Genomic DNA, 14602 nt, shown 5'->3' with positions numbered 1-14602 from the left:
TGAAACCGTATTGGTGTGTATTCCACATTTTGGTGATCTTTTGTTTCTTTTTTTTTTTTATGCAGTTTAGTTACCATATTAATAATTCAAACCAAACCATGGAAAGAAAGATTGAAAAAAAAAAAAAAAACATTATATATGTGAGATATTCTTCTTTTGCAAACTCACTTTAAAAACGATAAAAACTGAAAATTCCTGTTATCACTTTGTGGATATATAGAAGAATAATAATCAAAAAATTATCGTATGTCCAATAGTTACAAATCAAATTATAAAAAATGATTAAAAGCTCTTTTACAATATCTATTTGTCGCTTAGTGGTGATGATAGATGTGTTTACCCACCTGTTCTAACATGCTCAACTCTCTTATATTAAAATTGTTTGGCATCGCTTTATTTTTATCTAATTAGTCCGAATATATCAAATCATCACCACACATGCATTTTTGATGATAGATGCATGTAATGCATACATATATATTCAAAAGAAATAGCTTTGAATTGGATCTAGTAAACTAATTTTCTGGTGATTAATGAAATCAGAAAGTAATAAGTTTATGTGTGTTTGACTTCATTACATTAGACAAAGTTTGTTATTGCATTTTTATGAAGCAAAGCGACCATGCACGTTGACTCTCTTATAATAGTATCGTTCTTCGTCTACCATACAATTACATGATACATTCCACCTTCTCTAATTATATTTTGTTTATTTTTTGAAAAAATTATAAAATTAGCTCTGCGACATGCAATTTTTCTATTTCTTCACGTCTCCTTTTGACTAAATTAGTCCTTTTGGGTGGCTTGAGATTACGACGCACACTTTATCCCCTTCACGTACGTTCCAAAATTAAACAATTATTTCTGAGTTTGATGTTTTTGTGTTGTTCATTTAAGCTACGTGAATCCACTCGGTCGTACGTGTTTCAAAAGCTTAACGTAAGTTCGAATGATTGAAAGTAGGTAAAGTCATTATATTACCCTTCTCCCTAAGCATTTCCTATCTTTAAAGAAAACAGAACATGCCTTTGTTTTTAACTTTAGATTCACAAAGAATTAACTTACAACAAAACTTGTGTTCTGTTTCTTTACAAACTCTTTACAAGAAGTCAATAGATTCCCCAAAATTGAATCCGAAGACTCACTTCTCGAACCCAAGCGTCTGTTCACATCGTCCATTAACCTCAAAACTGAATCTTGCTCAAACCGGGACAAGACCCTGGACCATGCTGAAGTTGAAAATGCACGTAACTCTGTCTCCTCAATTTTGCCACTAAGGTCAGCAAGAGATGATATAGCCGACATATGATCGCCTTTCTCGAGTTTCCTAAGGAATCTTTCTTTAATTAGAGGTGATGGCGGGATTCTTTTACTTCGTCTCATGTGTTCCCATGTTGCTTCCATCACTTCCTCCTGATCACAAACAGACACACAAGTGAGAGGTTGATCAGACAAGATGATAACATAAGTCAAAATGTTTCAACTTGTCTCATTTTGGTTTGTTTTTTACCTTTCCTGCTCTGCTCGCTTCAAGTACAATTCTGAGATGGCGTTTCGCATTGAAATGGTATCCGTGACGCAACATCTCCCGATACGCATAACCGAAATCATCCCACTTCTCTTGTTCAGCACAAGCGTCTAGCATCGTGTTGAATGTGTACGTGTCTGGCAACACTCTTGATTCGAAATCCGAGCTGCTTTGTATATGATTTCCGTCTTCTGACATCTTCTGGAAAAGTTCCCTCGCTTCTTCAAACAACCCGCCTTGTAGATAACCTTTTAGCATTATGTTGCAAGTGACTAGGTTCGGGCTGCAGATCTTCTTCATGTGATCGTAAATGTAAGCTGCATTCTTGACGTTTCCCGAGTCGATGCATGCTTGGATCAGGCCAGTGTAAGTCACCACGAGAGGTTTATTTGCAACTCTACATATCTTATTCAGCTGACATTGGATTGTATGATCAAGATCAGCTTTTAAAATCAAATTCTCAATAAGCTTAATTAAGGACTACAGGATTTTCAAAAATTTACCATATCGAGCCCTTCACTACACCGTCCTGCGCTACAAAGACAGCGAGCAAGGTCGTAGTAAAGAGCAGCTGATCCAACAATACCACGGCTTTCCATATCCTCAACCGTATGTATGGCCTCATCGGTTTTACTTTCTTTCCATAGAGTATTAACAAGAACTGATCACAGGTACAAATGGTCACTCTTCAGTAAGGGAATTCAAATACTAATAATCTAAAGGAAAAGAACATTGATTTCACAAAAATACCTCTATATGCTAGAGCATTAGGGATAGAAGATTTCTGCATCTTCCTGAAGAATTCATGAACTAAATTGTACTTCTCACATGCTAACATCACCTGCTTAGACAAAGTTACAGATCCACTACTCAATAGTGTTGATATGCAATATTGATTGGTATGAGAAGAAGAGATATTTTACCTCCATAACGAGGCCATAGGTTACAGGAGAAGGTTTTTGCCCTCGTTGCTTCAACTGTTGCAAGACCCAGAATGCTCCTTCCCATTGCTTTCGTTGAACACATGCATTGAGCACCTGTGGTTAGATGTCAAGCATTCACATCAGTCAAGTGACTTTGTGTTTCCAAGAATAAGTGTAGGCTATATATATTTTAAATTACTGACCGCATTATAAACAACAACGTCTGGTTCAAGCCGCGGATCCCATTTTTCAAGTGTTGTTGGCTTGAACTTCTTTTTCGGTGGAGATCGCATTACGTCAATCACATGGAAGAGTTCCTTGATATGCCCAGCTTGTCCAAGTGTGACTGCAATTGAACGGTATGCTACCATATCCGGATATGATGAAATTTGTAACTAGCGAAGAAAGCAAAAAGATTAACTCAGATTATATCAAAAGCAACAAGAACACATACAAGCATGGCAGACGGGTTATACCAGCATAGCGTGGAATACATTGAGAGCTTCCACAGGCCTCCTTGATTTACCAAGAACGTTCAGTGCTGTTGTATAGACGATTCTGGATCCAAAATGGTAAATTTTTTGGGTCAGTTTTACGTCTTTGAATAGAGACTCTGGACTTCTATATGTTAAATCAAACGGGCTACCAATGCAAAATATCCACAGCTCACTTTTAGAATAGTCAGTAAAATATTTAATTTACCTTAGCTTGTTCGATTTGTAACGGTCTTGCCTTTGAATCCACTCGATGACTTGAAGAACTCGTCTCCAGTTTCCTAGTTTTCCTAGAAAGTGGATCAGTCTCATTACAGTGTAATCGGTATATCTGATTTTTGCACTCCGTATCGCCTTGGAAAACAACCACTCAGGCATATTGATGTCTGCACCATTTAACCTAGCGAAATAAACTTCCTTAACATAAAATTCAGCTGAATGTGATAATAATTGCATGAGAAATGGACTAATCCCACCCCCTAATTTCAGTACACTAGAACATAACCAAATCAAACTCCAATATTTACCTCAAATTCTTTTCTTCTATGTAATCTAAGAACTTGAACTAAATCTAGATAATAGCATAAACACATACACTTTTGCTAACTTCTCGATTCTGTCTTCCATTTCGACTCGTGAAGTAGCTGGCTTGTCCACTATGTCACTGGACTCATCGGAAAACTTAAAGGCAGGAGTTTCATTGGCAAACAAGCTATCATCATCATTATCTCTTTTAGCACCAATGCTCCTGGTTCTACTCAATTTGCTACTTCTCAATTCATGCCTCTCGTTGGCTAATCTCTCAATTCGCCTTTCTTCAGCAAAGAGATCCAATCCATCTCCTTTAGAACTTCTCTCGATCCCTCTCGATGTATCATGAAAATGCTGATACCTCACCATCTCCTGCTTTGGATTCTGCCTCCTGAAACTCTCATCTTCTGACACAGTTACTAAAGATTCTCCACTCCTAGTCCATCTTGCATCTTTGGCTACTCTCTGAACTCTCCTTTCTTCAACAACAAGATCCAAGTCGCCAACTTTGGAACCTCTCTCAATCCCTCTCGATGTACTAGAGGAACGGTGATACTCCTGCTTAGAGTACCTTCCACTGAAACTCTCATCGTCTTGCGCAGCCACTGATGGCTCAACACTCTTAGTCCATCTTGCATCTTTGGCTATTCTCTGAACTCTCCTTTCTTCAACAACAATATCCAATTCACCAAATTTGGCACCTCTCGATGTATCAGAGGAACGGTGATACTCCTGTTTAGAGTACCTTCTGCTAAAGCTCTCATCTTCTTGCGCAGACACTGAAGATTCACCACTCTTAGTCCATCTTATATCTTTGGCTATTCTCTGAACTCTCCTTTCTTCAACAACAAGATCCAATTCATCAACTTTAGAACCTCTCTCAATCCCTCTCGATGTACCAGAGGAACGGTGATACTCCTGCTTCGAGTAACTTCTCCTAAAGCTCTCATCTCGTGGCACAGTCACTGAAGATTCACCACTCTTACTCCACTTCCCATCTTTGATTACTCTATAAATTCCACTTTCTTTATTCCTATTGACACCTCTCTCATTACCTTTATCACTTACCATCTCCTGCCTTGAGTATCTCCTCCTGAAACTCTCATCCTTCAGCTCCCCACTCTTACTCCTAACACCTTTCACATCCGAATCAACACTGTCACCTTTCCCACCTCCACCATCGTCATCCTCAACTTTTAATCTGTCCAATTTCTTCCTCTTCCTCGCTGTTTTAACCGATTCCATTACTTGCAGGTACTGATCAAAACTGGGTTTGAATTCAAAACCTCCATCCCCTGACTTTTGCAAACCTACCTCCTTCGTGTTCAAGTTCAAGCAGAACATTACCTTTGACATCGATTTCAGACGAACGACTCGTCGGCAATTATAGTAGCCCGGCTGAGGAAACATCGGGTTCAAGAAAAAATTCCGACTTTCATCTAAAAACGAAGCCTTTACCAAGGCATTCGTCGAAATCATCACCGCCATTTTTGTAATCTTCACTAAAAGCTCAACTGATTTTATCAGAGGCAACCGTGTCGTTGAACCCTTATCGGCTATCGTCAACGTCCGACGTGGCTTGACAAATAAAACTACGTGACGTTTCTATATACTCAAAACTAACGCCGCGTAGTTTTTTTTATTTATAAGGAAACGGGATGATGTCTATTACTGGGCGTTATCTTTTTGTATCTCATATTCTTACATTTGTTAAAAGTTTCATACTTTATTTATGTTCATTGCTTAATTCAACTGTTCTTGTCTTTCAACCATCTTTGTGTTTCCATTACAAGGATGAAGGATCCAATGCTAGTGAACGAAAGCAATTATATACCATAAAAGAAGTGACTTTTTTAGGTGTTGATATGAGTTGAAACCAACAGAAGATGATAGTGGGTGAATTAGTGACTATAGAATCCACTATGTTCTTGCTAAGAAAAGGGGTTTCAAGGGTTAAAACAATGATGTAAAGGGAGTTTAATGAGTCATGACTCGTGTTAATTAAAAGGTTAAAAAGTATAAGTTGGACCTACTTCTTTTGATGTGGTGAAAATCATTGCTTTATAGCTTTTTTTTTCTTCCTCATCTCATGTGTGTGTTACTAGAATTAAAGCTCACACAGCTTATTCTCGATCGTTGTCGCAGATCATTAAGAAAAAAGTCACAAAACTTAAATCTTTCGTTTTATTTGTTCATATGCTGCCGACTGCCGAGGGATGAATCTATTTTGGTCTTAATCGTTCTAGATAAATCCGTTACGGTGCCATTGGCTTTGGTGTAGTGTCCGAAAATGGTCAAAGAAGGGTCACGGATGCTTTTGTTAAGGAGAGAACAAAAGCGACTTCTCATAGAATATCTTACCGTTGGAAAATACAACCAAACGTCACCTAAAAGATAAAAGACAAACCAAAGAATTTAAAGTACCAAAAGACTCAAACTTTTTAGATATAAACACTTTCACTTGTTTCATAACCCATTAAGCAGGACATCAAAACGCAACCTTTTGATTAATGGTAGTACAATTGTGCAAAATCAACAAGAAGTGGGGTTTTGGAATTTTGTTTTTTTTTCTCCTACTTATGTGTATGTGTGCCAAATAAATGCATATATTTTTAATTGTTTCATATAAAAACACTTGAGAATGGACCAAAAATGAAATAAAAGACAACAAAGATGATCATTTTTTATATAGTATATTAGTAGAGTAAGTTAGGGTGCTACACAGATGCATTATAAAGCATAAACACACTTGGAAACAATAAGAAACTACAAGTGAGAAGAAGTTAAAAGTCTTCCACCGATCTTTGCAGTTTGCATTAATAATAAAAACATTCAGAAACCGAGAACCGCTTTTTTCTTCCTTCTTCCAGCCAAAAGTACTCTGAGACCATTGTACTCTCTAAAACCCTCTCTTCTTAACTCTCTCTTTCTCTCTCTTCTTCCTTCTCTGCTTCTTCTGAGATACGCTTCTCTACTCTACTCCCATGGAGCACTAATGGGTCTCTGCAATTTCCACTCTTTTCCTCTTTTTCTCTGAGAATTTCAGCTTAAAGAGTCATGGATGAGTCTTATCTAGTGCGTTTCGTGTTTCTGCTCTGTTTGGTTTCGTCCTCTGTGTTATGTTTGGATGACTCTGACCAAAACGCAACCGCTTCTTCTGCTGTTTACATTGTCACTCTCAAGGACCGTCCATCTGTTCATTTATCCGGCAGAGAAACGACGAGTAGCTCCAAACACAGCCTTACCGCTTCTTCTTCCTCCCAAGTTTACAGAACATTGTATGTCAAAAAAATTACTTTCTCTTTTTTACTCTTCAAAGTTTCAATCTTTATCACAATTTCGTGGAATCGCTGTTGATTTTTTGCGGGAGGGTTTGGTCTTTTTTCTTAATAGTCATAGGCCGACATATGTTGAAACTTGAGATTTTTCCAATTTTGGGTCCCAGATTACTTGTCTCTTATGTTCTTTGGTCTTTTCCTGAAAGTGTCAACGGATATAAAGGCATGCCTGTTGAATTGGTGCTCCAAGCTGTAACCTTTATGCCCTAATTGATGATCCTAATCTCTTTATTTATACATATAGGAACCGAAGCGCTTCTATTATTAGAGTTCATGATTCGTTGTTGAGAAAAGTATTGAGAAAGGAGAATTATCTTAAGCTGTACAGTTACCACTATCTCATTAATGGGTTTTCAGCTGTTCTTACCCAAAAACAGGTACTCACATTGTCTTAGGAACAATATATTAATGTCCAAATGTTAATTGTTTTGAGCTTATGAGTTTGAAAACCGGGGTTTTCTTGTTTAGGCTGATAGACTTGCGGCTAGGGAAGAAGTGGACAATCTAGTTCTGGATTTTTCGGTTGAGAAAGCNGAACAATATATTAATGTCCAAATGTTAATTGTTTTGAGCTTATGAGTTTGAAAACCGGGGTTTTCTTGTTTAGGCTGATAGACTTGCGGCTAGGGAAGAAGTGGACAATCTAGTTCTGGATTTTTCGGTTGAGAAAGCAACTACTCATACACCACAGTTCTTAGGTTTGCCTCGTGGAGCTTGGCTCCGTGATGGAGGCTATGAGTATGCAGGGGAAGGAGTAGTTATAGGGTTTATTGATACTGGAATTGATCCCACTCATCCTAGTTTCAGTGACAAAATCCCGGGGCATACATATTCGATCCCTCCTCGGTTTACTGGCGTCTGTGAAGTTACCATTGGTTTCCCTCCCGGTTCTTGCAATAGGAAACTCATTGGAGCACGCCATTTTGCTGAGTCTGCTCTCAGTAGAGGAGTCTTGAATTCAACTCAGGACGATGCTTCGCCATTTGATGGTGAAGGGCATGGCACGTAAGTGTATATAACTCACTCAGATGCTGTGATTAATTAATTAACTGCCATATGGTTAAGTCTGATATTGGTTGATTTGTTCAGGCACACAGCTTCTGTTGCAGCTGGTAATCACGGGATCCCGGTGGTAGTTGCCGGTCATCACCTTGGAAATGCTAGTGGGATGGCTCCTCGTGCTCAGTAAGTCAATACCACAAAATGATATTCACTTTGGAAACAACTCGTTGAAAATTGAAGTCTTGTCTTTTCTTGTTAGTATTGCTGTTTATAAGGCATTGTATAAGAGGTTTGGAGGCTTTGCTGCAGATATCATTGCAGCAATAGATCAGGTAACTAAACTAAAAATGTTACCTTTGTAAGACTAACTTTGATGAACCTTTTTAACAAAAAAATATTTGACATGATTATGGATGTTTTCTTTTTTTCAGGCGGCTCAAGATGGAGTTGACATAATAAACCTATCAATCACACCAAACAGACGTCCTCCTGGTATTGCTACATTCTTCAACCCGATCGATATGGCATTGTTTTCAGCTGTGAAAGCTGGGATCTTTGTAGTGCAAGCAGCTGGAAACACAGGACCAGCTCCTAAGAGCATGTCTTCCTTCAGTCCATGGATCTTTACAGTAGGAGCTACATCTCATGATAGAGTATATACTAACTCGATAATCCTAGGAAATAATGTCACTGTTCCTGGAGTTGGACTGGCATGTAAGTCCATCTTTGTTTATAACTTTGCTTCTCTTTTGATATCCTCCTCGACATGACCTTACCGTTTCTCATTTTTTTTGTAATTAGCTGGTACAAAAACAATGCACAAACTTATTTTAGCTACACATGCGCTTCGCAATGGTACAACTGTTATGGATGCTATATATGTTGGAGAATGCCAAGATGCAAGTAGCTTCGATCAGAAGCTGGTGCAGGGAAAGATCCTTGTTTGCAGTTATACTGTCCGATTCATATTAGGTGTCTCAACCATCAAACAAGCCTTAATAACAGCTAAGAACTTAACAGCAGCAGGCCTTGTCTTCTATATAGATCCGTCCGCCACTGGTTTTCAGATGACTTCAACTCCAATGGATATCCCGGGAATTTTAATATCCTCATCTCAAGATTCTCAGGTATATTCAAAATCTTAAACTGCCAAGTTACACTCTGAACAGGAATGTAACTTAGCTCTTCCTGTGGTTTACATGCAGGCTTTACTTCGGTACTACAACTCTTCTCTGTTGAGGGAAAATGGTTCAGGCAAAATTGTTGGATCTGCGTCAGCTGCGAGAATTGTTGGTGGCATGAAACCTACCTATGGCATTGCAGCTCCTAAGGTCATGTACTTCTCTGCTAGGGGACCTGACCCAGAAGATGATTCTTTCGTTGATGCTGATATAATGAAACCCAATATAGTAGCTCCAGGAAACGCGATATGGGGCGCTTGGAGTCCTCTTGGTATTGGTACAACCGATTTTGAAGGTACACATATCCTCATTTCATTTTTCCTTATAAGATATCTCATTCTGTGTTTCTTGTAGTTTTGAGCACTTAACTCTGCGGTATTCAGGTGAGAGATTCGCGATGGAATCGGGGACAAGCATGTCTGCTCCACATGTAGCAGGTATTGCGGCGCTCATCAAGCAGAAGTTCCCACATTTCACTCCTGCAGCCATTGCATCCGCACTTTCAACAACAGCTTCTCTATCAGACAGAAAGGGTCAGCATATAATGGCACAACGCACTGTCTTAAACCCGGACATTAGTCAGTCCCCTGCAACACCTTTCGATATGGGTAGTGGATTTGTCAATGCAACTGCAGCTCTTGACCCTGGTTTGATTTTTGACATAGGTAGATGCTCTCTTTAACCCCCAAATGCTCAGTTTCTTCTTTACCTTGAGAGCATATAATAAGAGATCAACAACTGATATGAAATGTTGCTGCAAATGTTAGGTTACAATGAATACATGAAGTTTCTCTGTGGCATCAACGGATCATCTCCGGTTGTTCTCAATTACACCGGTGAAAGCTGCTCGGCGTACAACTCCTCCCTTGCAGCCTCTGACTTGAACCTACCCTCAGTCACAATAGCTAAGCTCGTTGGTACTCGAACAGTCCTAAGATGGGTCACTAATATTGCAACCACGGCTACAAACGAAACATATACAGTCGGTTGGAAGGCACCGGACTCAGTCTCCGTTAAGGTCTCACCTGCCAAGTTTACAATCGGAAACGGGCAGACACGGGTCTTGAGTATTGTCCTTGGAGCAATGAAGAATGTTTCGATGGCGAGTTTTGGGAGAATTGGAATGTTTGGAGATAGAGGTCACGTTGTTAACATTCCGGTGGCAGTCATTTACAAGATTGCTGTCTGAAAGAGTAGGTTGTTGTTATATGCAGAGTTTTTTATTAGTGTGATGATGAAACAAAAACTTGAAAGAGTTGATATTGTTTTGGAGATTAGTTAATGTATGTTTTTGTGCATTGCTTAAAAAGCGTTAGAGAGATTTTGTAGTTTGTAAATGTGTTTGGAATGATGAATTTTGTTGAATTATATCTAATCCACTCTTTTGATTCTTTGTTTCTGAAGAGGTTTCTTGTTGAATCTTGAGCTTTGTTTCCGGGAGTAACAGACACTGAATATAAATACACGGGGTATTTTCGTCATTTACTTTTAAATATATAAAGAAGAGTTAAAAAGTTATTTCGAGGGTTTCGCGGATCTACCGAACTTGTCTATCTGTTCTTCCTCTGCCTCCTTAGCCCACACAGAGAAGAAGAAGAGGACGTTGGAGAATCACACAAGCTTAACCCTTTTTCGTTTTCCCTCTCCTCTCTCCCGGTTTGGAATAAATTTTTGAAAATTTGGTGAAATTTGCTATCTTCTGGTACCTGAGGCTGCGTAGCTAAAGTGAAGCAGAGCGAGTACAATTTGATCATCGTTGTGAGTTGTCTAAACTCTTTTTTTTTTTTTATAGTGGAATTTGGTTTTCGATTTCAACGCAAGGCGTTCGTTTCCTGGCTTAGAAGTAAAAATTGTTAGGATTCGTTATCCCCGATTGTAAAAAATCTGTTTACTTTTCTACTCTGCGCATTGTGATGGATTGTTATGTTCATCATTAGTAGGTGAAATTTAAGGACATTTTTTTCTTTTCGTTCGTAGGTAATGGGAGCACAAGAAGTTCTGAGTATTCCTTTCTGCTCAAATCCTGTTGACAACACTGAATATAGTGACACACAGTTGGTGCATGCCGTTAGAAAAGCGCTTGCATCTGTCCAAAATGTGAGTATTGCAGAGATGTTGATTCTTACAAGCACAAAGTGTGTATATATGCGTGTTTGTGTTCTTTAAAAGTGTTTTCATTTCTCAAATCCAGGGGGACACCGACCATTATACTCAGCTTATTGGAATGATGATGTACCCTAAATATTCTGATTTCGATTCAGTGGTGCAGCTTGAGGTGTGTTCTTTTCCTTCCTTATATGACAATCAATTCTTGTTTTGAGTTTGTCGTTGCTAAAAAATATCTTCGTTTTGCAGACACTCTTGAAAGCTCTATCAGGGTCTGTTGCTTGCATAGATGTAGTTCACCATAGAGATCTTCTTTCTACTGTAAAGTTCTTGTTTTTTTTTTGCATCAGCTTATAGTTGAATTCATATATTTTTAATCGTTGTTTGAGACAAGGGCCTTCTACCCATCCTCTGAATTTAATCCCATTTATTGTGAATAGATTTTTACAATGAGCTTGTGGGATCACAGACCTAACGTTATGGATGCATTGGTGGACTTAATCATATCACTGGTACACAGCTCAGCCGCTACCCCTCATTTCAATGAATATATATAATCTAGTTGAAGAGATTAACATTTTGTGCTTTTGTTGTTTTCCCATCATTAGGCCGTTACTAGTGGGAAATATCTGGACCTTTGTTTGAATATGCTCGTAAGTAATTTCTTTCCACCTCCTTCTGTGACGGATGAAAAGAAGCAGGAAGTTCGTTTGCGGGTGCATGAAGCCCTTCACAAGATTTCTTATCTAATTCCTCTTGCTCCCTCGAAATTAGCGCCTATACTTGCGCAGAGAATGCCTAAAATTCACATTAAGGACCAGGACTCTGTAAGTTTTTTTTTTTGGGTTAAAATATAGACAATGTAACAGTGAGTTTATATTGGCGGTAAACAAATTCAGAACTATCTTATTTTCTTGTAGTTGATAGTGACATGGACATATGTGGATAACCTGTTGAAGTTGGAGAGTAGCCCAATCGGAAAAGTTGTTGGCAGCATGATTTTTATGGTGGTGATGGAGAGGTTGCGAGATTTGGATGTAAGTAGATGTAAATTTGTTTATACAAATGTTGCCAGTTAGTTAAAGTGAATGATATGCTAAAGCATCTTTGTAGTTGGAAAGTGGATCGGATGATATTCTCCAAGATGACTCTAATATAGGCATGTTTGATATGGAACTTGAATATGCAGTTGAAAGCACTATGAATGAAGGAGACGAGGTAATTTTTGCTATCTATGCAGAATTCCCAAACATGACTCTATATAGTAATGATCGAGAGTTGCTAGATTACAAGGTGCCATTTTTTAACTGTGTAATGTTGGACATGACCTCTGCTTTCCTGGTGTTAGCCATCATTTATAAATTTGATACCTTTTACAGTTTCCACTGGGGGCTCTATATCAAAATGCTTCACATGGAAATGTAGTCTCTGATCTATTGGACAAATTGATGGACCTAGCTTTTGAACATCTCAATTTCTGTCATAACACTGGTCGTTTGGATGAGGTATGGCACCAAATGGTACTTCATCAACATATTTTTTTCTTTCCTTTGTGGTAGATTTATTAATCTATTGGTGGTTCTGTTTTTCATTTTGACGTAGGTTTTTGAAATCCTCTTTGAGTCGTTTGAGAACTATATTCTGAACACGTGCAAAACAAAATTTTCACAGGTAGGAATCAAAGCTATCACCTTAGATACTATAAAGTTCGTCATTGTAGGCTTTGTAGCACTCTAGTTGATTCTCGGCATTAGACTCACTTTACTTACATCTGCAGTTTCTGATGTTCTATGCGTGCTCGCTAGATCCTGAAAATTGTGGTGTAAAATTTGCCAGTAAGCTGTTGGAGATATATCTCTCCAGCAACAAAACTCGACTTAATAGGCGAGTTCATCTTATTCTTTGTGGTTAAGGTTACTCTGCATGATAATACTCTTTCTAATCACCACTTGTATATGCTTTTGTTTTCTCCCTGTACTTTTTAACAGGATGAGTGCAGTGTCTTATCTAGCTAGCTACTTGTCTCGTGGAAAGTTTTTGCCTCCTTCTTTTGTTGCTACCATGTTGAAAAGGTACAAAGAGAGATTGTTAAAACCGGAAAAAATGTAATTGTTTGATCTGATTAAGTTTCACTTTTGCTGAAATCCTAGATTGGTGGACGAGTGTGCGGAATATTGCAGAACATGCAACGATGGTATGAAGCCTAAAGCACACCAAGTGTTTTATTCTGGATGTCAGGTATAATTCAAGTTTAAGACCATCTTATGACTTTTTATTCCATAAGAAATCTTCTGTTTTATTATTGACGTCTCTAGTTACTAATCCTTTTTAATATTCTTACCCTTACCAGAAGCTTATGGGCGTTTGGAATCATGTATAACTTAAAGTTGTTACTATTCTTTGATTGTAGGCAATCTTGTATGTCCTATGTTTCCGTATGAGATCCATCCTAGACATTCCTCGCTTTCAGTCGCTGCTTACACCATTGGAGTCAACTTTATGTCACAAACTAAACCCATTGATGGTGACTAACACTTAATGATTTTCTTCTCATAGCTCAACTGTTATTTTTAAGTGGTCTTAACTCCCAAGAATCAAATGCATTAAGCTTGAACCTTTCGTTTTGTTTGTGAACAGGTGTGCCATCCGTCTGTAGTTTCCGAGTTCCTTAAACAAGCGAAAGCTGGTGGTCTGTTTGTTGTCTCAGAAGCCTTCAATTTCAATGACCTACAGGAGTCTGAGCTCTCTCGTGCTTTTGGAAGCTTTGAAAGGCTTGAGCCGTTTAGCCCGTACTTGTTGAAAATGTCTAGCAGGTTTACTCTCTTTACCCTTGATATGAGAGAATCTTTTACAAGTTTCTTGACTCACTGGATGAATTTGATGCAAATTCTAGTGCATATATCTTAATTACAGTCTTGAAATGACATTCAAGTCATTGAAAATTATGTTTCTCTATGATAAAATTAAAGTAGTTGCATTGCATAGGTTTTACTCTCTTTCTCACACGTTTTTTCTTGTCAATTATAGACTAGAAGATCTTATCTCCCGGCACTTCAACGTCTGGTCAATGCCGAAAACGACTTGTGACGAAGATGATGAGGTCATAGTGAATGAAGATGGAGAGACTGAGGAGGACTGGGACGATGAAGATGAACTTGATAAGGAGATGTCTACTCCTAAATACTCTTTCATGCGAGACACAGAGAGGCTCTTGAAGATGCCTTCAAGAATCATACCATCCACTAGTCCTCCTGAATCCTTCTTAATGTAGTAGAGAGAAGATGGAATGCAATTTTGCAAATTAGGTTTCTTATTACAATTTCTTAGCTAGATTGTGAAGTCTACAAAATAAAAGAAGCTGGGATAATCATAATCATCCATGTGGTTTTGTAGCAAAATTTTGAAGAACATCTATGAAGTATTATTGGTTTAACTCAAACTAATTAATCTTTTGATACGGTTACCGAACTTAATTTGGTTCAATTATAAGCTGATATGG

The 14602-nt window shown here is 38.3% G+C and overlaps 3 protein-coding genes across 4 annotated transcripts; 2 read left to right on the top strand and 1 right to left on the bottom strand.

The window, feature by feature from the left end:
• On the bottom strand, positions 1006–5012 carry LOC104777092 (pentatricopeptide repeat-containing protein At1g30610, chloroplastic-like). The gene is made up of 9 exons (XM_010501298.2): positions 3541–5012; positions 3154–3345; positions 2928–3009; positions 2655–2846; positions 2452–2565; positions 2279–2369; positions 2032–2189; positions 1511–1942; positions 1006–1413 (listed from the first exon to the last, which is right to left on the bottom strand). The coding sequence occupies exons 1-9, from the start codon at positions 4962–4964 to the stop codon at positions 1057–1059; spliced, it is 3042 nt and encodes a 1013-aa protein (XP_010499600.1). The 5' UTR covers positions 4965–5012; the 3' UTR covers positions 1006–1056.
• On the top strand, positions 6213–10367 carry LOC104778961 (subtilisin-like protease SBT2.1). Its single transcript, XM_019243747.1, has 10 exons — positions 6213–6754; positions 7059–7191; positions 7422–7819; positions 7904–7999; positions 8076–8148; positions 8248–8530; positions 8618–8943; positions 9022–9292; positions 9381–9662; positions 9765–10367. Exons 1-10 carry the CDS (start codon positions 6534–6536, stop codon positions 10184–10186), a joined length of 2505 nt encoding a protein of 834 aa, XP_019099292.1. The 5' UTR covers positions 6213–6533; the 3' UTR covers positions 10187–10367.
• LOC104777091 (RNA polymerase I-specific transcription initiation factor rrn3-like) lies at positions 10474–14536 on the top strand. 2 transcript variants are annotated; one of them, XM_010501297.2, is made up of 16 exons: positions 10474–10755; positions 10975–11094; positions 11189–11272; positions 11353–11424; positions 11544–11615; positions 11712–11930; positions 12024–12140; positions 12217–12321; positions 12483–12608; positions 12706–12774; positions 12881–12987; positions 13092–13175; positions 13254–13341; positions 13514–13627; positions 13741–13916; positions 14131–14536. In XM_010501297.2, the coding sequence occupies exons 2-16, from the start codon at positions 10978–10980 to the stop codon at positions 14372–14374; spliced, it is 1794 nt and encodes a 597-aa protein (XP_010499599.1). In that variant the 5' UTR covers positions 10474–10755; positions 10975–10977; the 3' UTR covers positions 14375–14536. The 2 variants fall into 2 exon arrangements, with proteins under 2 accessions (XP_010499599.1, XP_010499598.1); XM_010501296.2 differs by having other exon boundaries at positions 12217–12396.

This window comes from Camelina sativa, chromosome 3, assembly GCF_000633955.1.
Source record: "Camelina sativa cultivar DH55 chromosome 3, Cs, whole genome shotgun sequence".
Taxonomy (NCBI): Eukaryota; Viridiplantae; Streptophyta; class Magnoliopsida; order Brassicales; family Brassicaceae; genus Camelina; species Camelina sativa.
The sequence above is the reverse complement of the archived record's forward strand: the minus strand, read 5'-3'. Positions and strand labels throughout refer to the sequence as shown.